Source organism: Artemia sp. Qi Xiang Cuo, chromosome 9 (assembly GCF_049724085.1).
Source record: "Artemia sp. Qi Xiang Cuo chromosome 9, ASM4972408v1, whole genome shotgun sequence".
In the NCBI taxonomy this organism is placed as follows: Eukaryota; Metazoa; Arthropoda; class Branchiopoda; order Anostraca; family Artemiidae; genus Artemia; species Artemia sp. Qi Xiang Cuo.
The window spans coordinates 57,137,778-57,149,154 of record NC_142802.1 but is presented as its reverse complement, the minus strand read 5'-3'; the positions used below and the strand labels follow the sequence as shown (position 1 = coordinate 57,149,154).

The following is an 11,377-nucleotide window of genomic DNA, read 5'->3' as shown; positions in this document are numbered from 1 at the left end:
TAAGTTCAAATTTTTTGGGCTACCTCTATTACTACTTGTGCTCTTAAAATTTTATTAAATCAAAAGAGTGTAATTGTATCCAGGCTGTAAAAGAGCATAGATATAATTTTTTGGGAATGGTATTAACTTTTATTTATCAGGTAAACTAGAGTATGTGTATGACTAAATTAAAATTACTATTTGTGTCATGATTTTCAAAAGTAGTTTTGTTCTTAAAAATTGCTGAAAAAGTTTCTCCAGCATATACCTGTAAATAGCAGGTCAAACTATAAATTCTTAAAGGAAAACCGGAGATTCAAACTATTCTTTTCTTTTTCCCTGAAAAAGACTGTGTCAATATAAAATGAACTGAAATTAATTAAAACACTTTTTCTTCAAAATAAGTTTTTTCAAAAAAAAGTAAAGAACTCCATTAAACCAAAAATGAACAAAAATAGAATCAAATAATCTACCAAGCCTACAACTTCCACAAATCAGTATCAATAAATAAATGAAACCCAAAACAAACAGAAATTAAATTTGAAAGAATTAATATTAGCATTTATAAATTAAACTGGCAATGCATATTCATTTTAATATTTTTTTTTCAGTAAAGTGCAAATTATGTTCTGGCATTGAGAAGACATGGGGTTTTGAGCCCTAATCATGTTAATTTCTGTTTGTTTTGAGTTTGACTTGATTATCTATTATGATTTCTGTTTGTTATAAAAATTTATTTTAAACTCGGATTAATATTAAGTTGAATTTCTCAGATTAATTTGAATGTACCTAATTACTTTCCTTTTAAAAACTTCTTTTGTGATTTCATGTTTTCTTTGTACCTTTTAGGGGGCTGTTCTATCCAATTTGGAAGAAGCACCATGGCTGTCCAGGTCTTCAAAATGCTTCAATACTCCAAAATATCTCACTCAAGGTAAATTATTTTAACCTGCACTGAATGGATATGGTATGTAGTTACTGCCCCTGTAGAATTATTATAATTTTTTCTCTTTGTTTTTCTCTCTTTTTTCTTTCTTTCTTATTATAGTGAATTTAAAACATGTTATGTGTATGTTTTTTTTTACCTGATGCACCTCATGTCAGCTGTTTGTTTTTGGATGAATCATATCGTTTTTTGCATATAAGTTGTTGTTAAAGTTAAATGAATGTATCAATCAATCAATAAAAAAGGAGTATTGGCGGGTACAGATTTGGGAGAAGGGATCGTGCCGGAAGCCCCCTTGAGGAAGCTGTCTTTTTCAGCATAATCTGATTAACAATTAGAAATTTTAAAAACAAGTTAATTCAGCTGAAAATACAAAAGAACATTGAAAAAAACAAAAATCAGTCCACATATGGGGGGGACTGTACCCTCCTAAATCCATTGCTCGTAAAACTACGTTCTCTGTTGCTTTGACAAAGCCATATATTCTAATTAAACAACCCTAATGTTGGTGAAGTCTTTTTGAAAGAATTGGAAAAAAAAGTCGAACTTTAGCGTAAAGACGCTCCTACATATATGGACAAATTTGTTTTATTTTAAGTTTTAATGTAGGTCCTTACTTACTTTTAGTTAAATTTATTTTTTCTCTTTAATTTCATAAAAGTTTTACTGTATTGAATATCAAAAATATTTTAATAGCAAATAATAAACTATTGCCAGTCCGAAAGTATTACCAAATATCATACTTGCTTAATAATTCTTCTTTCAATTGTCTTATAAAATCATTAAAATTTTATATCTTCTTCATATCATTATCCAAATTATTCACTAATTTTATAGCCCTTATAATAAAAGAAAACGTGGTCTGACAACTATAGGAGGATTATAATAATCATTCTTACCCATAGTATTTTGATTATGTATATTCCATTTGCTATAAAACCAACCGTTAAAACAGTCTGGCAGCTGGTTCACCTTACACTAATATATAAAAATGAGGAAGACCCAATGCCAGCATCAGTGTCCTAAGATCCCTATAAGCTTCATGAATTGTTTTTCTTTCTGATTTTCCTAATATTGTTCTAATAGACTTATTATGATAATTTGCACAAGATTAACAATTGAAGAAAATGTATCCAAGTATATAGAAGAACAGTAAAACATAGGAAGAGAGATTAACGATAAATAGAGAAGCCTAAGTATACTAGTTAGAAACATATATTTAAGTTTACGAATTATCCCAAGATTACGCTATAAAATCCTGGATAAAGTTCAAACATGCGATCAGAAACTGCGAGTCTCGTCTATAATAATGCCAAGATACTTTACTAACTTTTCACGAGTAATCATACCATCTTCATATGTTATATGCTGTATCCATGGATAATAATTCAATGTCCTCACAACATGAGAAAGCGCTCTTAGTGAGGTTCACCTTTAGCTGATTCACTCTTAGCCATCTTGAAATTTCATTCAGCAATTCCCTTACACTCTAGGAGCAACCTCTCTGACTTCGCAATCATCACTAATGATGTATCATGTCTGTTTTGTGGCCCTCAGCCAGGAAATGCAAGGGGGCTGGGGGCCAGCCATCTTGTGCTTTTGCACACACTTCCTGCTTACCTTCTCCAGATATCTCCAGGTACCCATTTAGAGTTAGGTTGACTCTGGCTGAGCTTAAAGAGTAACACCACTGACTCCCGTCCAAAACTAAATAACCGATCATGACAGGGATCGAACCCTTGTCCCTCGGACAAAGGATACTCAAAACTGATTTGTTGGGAATCAAATTTGTTTTCATAGTCTTAAGGCGTGTTGCAATGTAAGCTTTTTCCCAAAAAAAACTGAGCATATGCAATCTGAGAATTTTTCAGCCTTTCAGCCCCATATTTCTCTGAGTTCCTAGATTCAAAATAATATGAAAGGGGCACGGCCCCTTTCATATACAGAATAATTTCTGTTCGTTTTAAGTTTTAATGTCGCTCCTTACTTTCAGTTTAAAAAAATTTTTTTTTATTTAAAGGATTGTAAAGCTGGGGTTGGGGGGGCCCCACCCCCCCAACTGTAGCTCCTAATCCCTGTAAGTTTTAAGGTTCGAACTTGTGACTCAGCCTCTTTAACTCTTTAGAAAACGTAGTTTTTTTCAGATAATAGCCCTAAAGAGTGATATAAAACCACATTTCCCACCCGGTCACTCTTCATTCATTTCATTTCATTCATTTTAGTTCATTCATTCATTTTACTTAATAGTAAAAGTTCATTCATTTTACTTAATATTTCATAAAGCATGCTTAAATCATCTGCATAATATAAGTCTAGGAGAGTGTTTCCTCCTCATTTGATTCTGTGGTCTCCCATTGCCTTTCTTGTGCTCCTTAGGACCAAGTCTATCCAAATTATCCATAAAAAGGGGGATAGAAAACAGCCCTGCTTAAATCATTATTTAATACAAAACCAGCAGTTAACCTCATTTCCTACCTTAACCGCTGCAGCGTTATTCTCGTACATAGCACTAATCACTTTAATGTTTTTATCTGGTATACAATACAAGGATAAGACCTTTGCTAAAGCTCTTTCATCAACAGAATCGAACGCTTGCTCATAATCTATAAAACTGATGACCAAAGGTGTTTGACCACTCAGGGACTTGTCAATTATTAACCTAACAGTGAAAATTTGGTCGACACATCCTCTACCTTTTCTAAAACCGCACTGTTCTTCTCGTAAAACTTTGTTCACAGCTTCTGTCAGTCTAATAAGTATCATATTACTAAATAATTTGCTAACTACAGAGACCATACTAATGCTTCGATAATTATCATACTCACTCTTATCACATTTTTATATAGAGGGATATAGAGTGATTCCTAGCTGCAGACCATATTCCTAAATACTCTTGAAATCCTGGCTACTGCTTTTTCAAGTCATCAAACTAAATTTGTGGTCTTATCACTATTATCCTCCCCAGCCTCCTCCCAAATTTTTCATTTCCCCTCGTCCAAAGAAAAGAATCTTGGGTACGCACCTGTAAGAAAATAGAAGAAATTTTAGTATTTCAGAAGAAAAAAAGGGACAACAGACTCAAGAATCATGCAACTCCTCCCTCCCCATGCGCAGGCCTGTTTCCCAGTGTATTGGTAAAGCATTGTTTCCAGGTTGTTGCAATTCTAAAATATAATACCTTGACCTCTCCAAGGGTGGCAGCTCGAGATTTGCTTTCTCTGTTTGATATTGACAAAGATATACAATTTTCAAGTCCAGATTTCTGGTTTACATATCTCGCTGCTATTGATGGGTGATGAAACTCATCTACAAATAAAAGCATCTCAGACGAAGTCACTTTACACAAGTTAAAAAGGAAAAATTAAAGAAAAGAGAACACATTTGACGTTTTTAACCGAATGGATCTTTTACTGCTGCCGCTCTAAACTAATGTAGTGTTTACGCACTGAGTTACACACTCTCTCTCTATCTCATTTTGCCTTCTCCCTTCCCCAGTATCTCAAGCTGTTTTCTTGTCAGTCATGCGAAAGAAGTTTTTCGAAGTGGTTTCTGGTTCTTCCTTGTGCTTTGTAATTACGCGTGATGTCGGCTAAACGGAAAAGAGTCGTGTGTATACTCAAAGGAAGTTAGAAATTGTTAAAGAAAAAAAATTGAATTTGGCATCTCGAATAAACAGTTGTGTCTTGAGTATACTACTGCTAAGAAATCACCGCAGCACCAAACCACCCGAGGCCAACACGGTTACGCACGCTCCTCCTTCATCCCAATCTATTCAAAGCCTCCCTTTTTACACCCTCCCAGGAAGTTCTCATTTCCTTTAAATTTTTTTATGATGTCCTCCCACCCAAAAAGAGGACGAACTGTTTTCTGCTTAGCCCTAGAAGGTTGGCCAAAAAGGACAATCTTTGGCAATCGGTCATCCTTCATGCACAAAATTTACGCTAGCCATCTCAACCTTTCTTTCAATATAGCCCTAAAGAGCGATATAAAGCCACATTTCCCACCTGATCAATCTTTTCGTTAGCAGTAGCTGCTCGTCTCCACGAATGTATGTGGCACTTTCTTGGGCCCGCTTCATACCGTATTTTGTTTTCAGAATTCCACGTAACGTTTCCGTTTTAAGCGAGTTCCGTCTGTCTGTCTTTGGTGCCTGAAAACAAGGCTAAAAGCCTTGTTTTCAGGCACCGGGTTCGAACACGGGTTGCCATCAAATTCTGTATCATGCGTTTTTAGGGTTGCGGGTTTAATACAAATCCGCTCCCAAGGGTATTCAGCTGCCGGGGTCCCCCGTGTTGGAACCCGGGCTCGTATAATCTGAAACCCGCAGAAATACCAGGTTCAAACCCGAGTTTTGCGTTCATTGGTGATAAATTCAAAAATGGCTAACCATCCTGAATTTACAGCCCATGATGTTTGTTCATTGGGGTGCCTTATTCAAGTAACTGAGGATTATCGAAGCTATGAGATATTCTTGGCAGATGGTAAAACGTAAAGCCATTGGGTTATTATGGGATCTCTTGACACTGCAGTTTGAGGCAATCCAAGCCCAAAGGGAGCCTAGCTTCTGTCTAGAGTAAAGCTGCGGATTAGTTCCCCATAATAAAAACAACTTATGTCAGTAAAATTCTAGTTTAGCTACTTTTGGCTATCTTGGAAAGGGGTTAGGTTATGAGAATGAAATTTTCAGGGATGGGTCTACATTCTAAAGTATGTCCCAGGAAGGTATTTTGAAGTACCTACCTACACTCCTTCTCCCTCTGGGGGGTCTTCTGACAAAACAAAATAACAAATTGAAATTTTGACAAAACAACATTTTACCTTAATTTTCAGTTATCAGTTTCCTTCTCTCTGGTTTTAGTTCTGAAATGCAATCCCTTTTATTTGAGTAGAATTTCCAGTCATTTCAATGTTTTTTCTTCAAAATTTAGGAAAGCATTTACATATTTTGAAAACCTTATAAATTGGGATTGAGAGAAGTTGTGAAGCTGAAAACGATTTTGTTGTACTTCATTTAAGTACAAGATTTATTTTGCACAGTTTGAATTTTATAACACACAAATTTTTAAAGGTCACCAAAGGTCAGGACCCTTTAGAGGGAGAAGGAGTGGAGGTAGGTACTTCAAAATACCTTCCCAGGGTATACTTCAGCCTGTAGACCCATCCCCAAAAGTTTCATTTTTCTAACCTAACCCCTTCCCAAGATAGCCAAAAGTAGCTAAAGTAGAATTTTACCGCTACTGTCTAGTAGAAGCAGGGCTTAGGCTAAACAAATCACTTCTTACTGTATATCTTGCTTCTACTGGCAGGGCATCTGTATTCTACAGTTAAAGGGGAATTTATCTGCACATTTACCCTGTCTAGTATTAGGTCATCTTGGGTTGCAAGGTTGGTTAATTTTAGATATAGGACCATAATGAAACAGTTAGGAAATAAACATACTAAAAGATACAGAATTCAATGTTGTATCCAGACATAATAATGATTTTTGTAAAAGTGCAGTTTAGTTTCCCCTGATAAAAGCAACTTATTTCTAATTGTATATTATTCTCTCAATTAGGCTATAAAATTGCACAGATACTGTCCATTAAAAGCAGATTGCAAACAACTCACATCTTACTGTACATCCCAGTCCTATTGGTAGGGCCTTTGTGCCCTATACTGCAGGGGGAACTAATCTGCATGTTTACCATAATTTCCTCTGGAAATTTTACCTCCTGCATTCTATAAATCAAGCTTTAGTCAAAATCTACCAAATCATATTTTTGAGTTATGAATAAAGTGAATACACCATTCGATGCCTTTTTTTATGCTGATTACGAATATAATAAGAATTTCTATCGGAAATGAATTTTAGCCCCCCCCCCCCTATAAAGGCTATACCTAACCTAACCCTGAATTGGCATATATAGGGGGGGGGGCTGAAATTCATTTCCGATAGAAATGCTTATTATATTTGTAATCAGCATTAAAAAAGGCATATAATGGTGTATTCACTTTAGTCCTAACTCAATAATATGATTTGGTAGATATTGACCCAAGCTTTTAGGGTAGACAAAGAGATTTGAGGGTGGGCTGCAGCATTATAGATAGGTTTGTCTAGACCTTAAAAACCTAAGTGAGCTGAAAACAAAACCAAGATTAGATTTTTTAAATTCCAGACTAGTCAATGTAATTTCAAAAATTTTCTAAACTTATAAAATAAATTTGAAGATGAAACGATTTTATAATCAGATAGAAGATTGAATTCATAATTGAATTGTATGTTTGTTGTTTGTTTTTTAGTTTCTGTCTAGCAGTATTTTGGGCTCTAAAACAGTAGCAAATTTAAAGGAAGTCATAAAACCTCAAAAGGCATAAATCTAAATAAATTCAAATAAAATACTTCCAAATAAAATAGATGGTCTCATTTGAGTGTTTCTTTTTTTGAGGACATGCTTTGCCTTCCCCATAGAACCAGTTGCTTTATTTAAAGCATTCAGACTTTCCTTGAATAATGTTATAAACTTATTGTGGCTGACATATTTATAAAGAAATATCTAGGAGATATTGTAATTTCTAAATTTATACAGTCTCCCATCCGCACTCAACTTCTTAAAGAGGAAAAATATACACAAGGTCTCACCAAAGGATAGGCATACAAATTAGAGAATTGACTACTTCATTAAAACTTCATGTCTCCTTTGGTTTCCTGTCAAACAGGCTTAAAGACAAAAGATAACCCCATGGTTAAGAGACAAAATTTTGCAAGTCCAGCTGAAATAACTGTAGTTCTTCTTCTTACCTTCAGGAGGAGACAGCAATTAGTCTGAAATGGGAACTGTCGGCTTTAAAGGATCAAATCATTGAACCTTACCACTGGTAAAAATTCATATTAAATTATGTTTATTTTTCATCTTTATTATGGCAATTGAAAGAGTTGTAAATGCATTCTTCAGCAAAGAGTTGGAGTTTCTAAATTTTATTTCTAAAATTAAGCATGAAAAACCATCATGCTCTTTACAGCTTAGCCTTTTATTAAGTCCCATGTTACCTCAGGCTACCCTTCCTTTCAGTTCAAAATTTCTCCTCGTAAGCTCTGTTGTCATATGAAGTGGTTTTAAATTGTTACAAAGGCATATTTTTTCCAGGAACTTCCACTATATACCAGATATACAGGGACATCCTGCCACCTCAGTATTCCATACCCTATAAAAAAGGACAAAGTATGCGAGCGATTACATTGAGTGTTCAGAAGGAAAGTGAAGGTAAATTAACTTATGGATTAATCTTGAGCAGATGTAAACCCAGCCCAGCTCAACACTTGTTTAGAATGAATTTGAACTCTATTTTGCGTTAATATAAGCATATGCATTTTTTTTCTATTTTATTCTAAAAGAATTCTATGGTTCGACACAGACAGAAGGCTCTCCTCCCAAAGTCTGAAGCAGCACCCTTTTCAGTTTTACCCTTTAACCCCTTAACTCACCAGTTTTTCATTAACATGTGACCTCTTGGCTAAACTATAAACCCTATTTATATGATCACCTATTTATCTAGCATATTTAGGGAATAAGAATAGATATGGAAATATTGAAATTGCCAAACTGGAAAATCATGTAGTCAATAGTTGCGACTTAGTCTCTCCAAGATCCAGTTAATCCGTCTCTATCTTATAAAGGTTATGCACACTCAATTTAGAGTGGATAATATTCTATAAACAAGATCGTTTATTTATATCTTAAGCTAGAATCATATTCACACAAAACTTAGAGCTTGGCAATTGCAAGATCAAGGGACGTGGCCAAGGCAAGGGGTTTGGAATCTCTGTCAGGACCAGTTGCAGCTCCTCTATTCTCTCTCTCTCTTCCTTTTTGTTTTTTTTTCTTTGCTTCTTTCTTTTTTATAATGGATCTCCCCCCCCCCCAAAGAAATAGCTTCAATATCCTTACTTTTCCTGTTCATTGAAGAAATAATTTATGATTTTATTTTGCAGTTGGCTCATCGAATGTAAGCCATGTAATGGACATGCAGCGAATGCATATGCAGCCAGGACCTTCAACTCTGTCACCTAGAATCAGCATTTGTCAAACAACAACCTCTGGGGGAGTTTCTGGGTCTACTTTATCAGGTATTTTTGATATTTAACCAGAAGTTCCCTTCTGATCACCCCAACCCAATGTTTTGAAGCAGATTTTAATGAATCAACAAATAAATTTAAATTAAGTAAACCTGTCACAATCAAACTCAAGACTGATAAAAGCAAAAGAGACTGCAAAATACAAAATTCAAGAAAATACAAATCAAAGAAAAATGTTCAGATAATAGTTGTATTTTTTAATCCTTTTTATGGTTAAATGAGAACCGTAAAAAAACACTCTTCTTGCCAGTTTGGCGCCCCTTCCTTCCTGAAACCGTCCTTTAAATCTACAAGTGATCAAAATGTCTTAAAATACGATACAATAACCAAGAGAAATAAATGAATACTAAAGGAATTTTAATGAATCAACAAAAAAAATTTAGATTAAGTAAACCTGTCACAATCAAACTCAAGACTGATAAAAGCAAAAGAGACTGCAAAATACAAAATTCAAGAAAATACAAATCAAAGAAAAATGTTCAGATAATAGTTGTATTTTTTAATCCTTTTTATGGTTAAATGAGTACTGTAAAAAAAACACTCTTCTCGCCAGTTTGGCGCCCCTTCCTTCCTGAAACCGTCCTTTAAATCTACAAGTGATCAAAATGTCTTAAATTATGATACAATAACCAAGAGAAATAAATGAATACCAAAGGAATTTTAATGAATCAACAAAAAAATTTAAATTAAGTAAACCTGTCACAATCAAACTCAAGACTGATAAAAGCAAAAGAGACTGCAAAATACAAAATTCAAGAAAATACAAATCAAAGAAAAATGTTCAGATAATAGTTGTATTTTTTAATCCTTTTTATGGTTAAATGAGTACTGTAAAAAAAACACTCTTCTCGCCAGTTTGGCGCCCCTTCCTTCCTGAAACCGTCCTTCAAATCTACAAGTGATCAAAATGTCTTAAATTATGATACAATAACCAAGAGAAATAAATGAATACCAAAGGAATTTTAATGAATCAACAAATAAATTTAAATTAAGTAAACCTGTCACAATCAAACTCAAGACTGATAAAAGCAAAAGACTGCAAAATACAAAATTCAAGAAAATACAAATCAAAGAAAAATGTTCAGATAATAGTTGTATTTTTTAATCCTTTTTATGGTTAAATGAGTAATGCAAAAAAAAACTCTTCTTGCCAGTTTGGCGCCCCTTCCTTCCTGAAACCGTCCTGTAAATCTACAAGTGATCAAAATGTCTTAAATTATGATACAATAACCAAGAGAAATAAATGAATACCAAAGGAATTCTAAATTGCAAGCTTATGAGTTAATGGACCTACTTGCAGTTTGTCTCCTAGGTTAGGTTTGATAAAATTTAGAAGCCATAAGAAATTGGCCTGATTTGTCGATTTAGAAAAGGAGATATTGAGCAAAAAAAACTTCAGATAATCCCATATTATTTGACAATACCAGTTTTTGAGTGATTTGCTTAGAAAAAAATTGGTTAAAATATATATCCAGCAAATATCATCCGAAGCTCCAGAGAGACACAGACTATCCAGTATGTGTGCCATAGGTGCAATGTGTTGCCTTATTCGGAACGTTTTTCCAGCTATCAATGCAATAGGCGTAGTATGTGTAAAGGACAAATAAACGCAATCAGGCTTAAATCTATAGTTTATAAACAATTGTGGTTGCATTCCAATCCAAAAGATCTGAGTTCAAATAAACTTCTTAATTAGCTATTTCTGCTATCATTGTCTTTATATGCATGGTCTTGGAAAACCGGTTCTCATGAACAGTGGATCACAAGCAGCCACCAACAATGTGCTGACAGTATCAACAGCTAATAGAAAAAGCGTGGTCTTGGATACACTATGGACGCGGAGATACCTATGGAGGCTCAGAATCATGAAAACTACTAAATGTAAGAAAAAACCCCTTAGCGGATATGGATTGAGACTTTCACTCTTAAATGGTGCTAGTGACACTTTTTTTTGCATTCCTTTGTCCTTTAAGTATGTTTTTCAAGACTGCTTCAACTCAAATATTCAATCATTTTGTTTTCTTTTCAGCTTCCAGTGCAAGAGAAGAAAGCTGGATTATGTAAAAAAAACCCAAGGGGAAGTGCTTTGCAGACGAAAATACAGCTACATTAATGCTGATCGATCTTATTGGAAAATTAAAAGAAGGAATCCAGTCAAAAAGTTTACGCAAAGATATTCAATATAAACACATTGCTGAGAAACTTGTGGAGGCTGGATTCAATCTTGGCGCTGTTCCTGCAGAAAAATGTAAGAACAAGTGGAATAACTTGAAAAAGAATGTGAAAACTTTTTTAGACAATGCCAAAAAAACCGGAGCGGCTCCAATGGATAAACC

General features: G+C 34.5%; 1 protein-coding gene across 1 annotated transcript; it reads left to right on the top strand.

Moving 5' to 3' along the window:
- The first annotated feature begins 5,303 nt into the window (after nucleotides 1-5,303).
- LOC148948856 (uncharacterized) lies at nucleotides 5,304-11,105 on the top strand. Its single transcript, XM_089095038.1, has 4 exons — nucleotides 5,304-5,406; nucleotides 8,053-8,169; nucleotides 8,898-9,032; nucleotides 11,071-11,105. Exons 1-4 carry the CDS (start codon nucleotides 5,304-5,306, stop codon nucleotides 11,103-11,105), a joined length of 390 nt encoding a protein of 129 aa, XP_088951164.1.
- Nucleotides 11,106-11,377: the final 272 nt, after the last annotated feature.

Bases quoted from the DNA above. Each gene is read 5' to 3' on its own strand.
- LOC148948856 (XM_089095038.1), top strand. From the start codon at position 5,304: ATGGCTAACCATCCTGAATTTACAGCCCATGATGTTTGTTCATTGGGG. The intron at 5,407-8,052 runs GTAAAACGTAAA...TATTTTTTCCAG, and splicing joins TGAGATATTCTTGGCAGATG to GAACTTCCACTATATACCAG. The intron at 8,170-8,897 runs GTAAATTAACTT...TTTATTTTGCAG, and splicing joins TGTTCAGAAGGAAAGTGAAG to TTGGCTCATCGAATGTAAGC.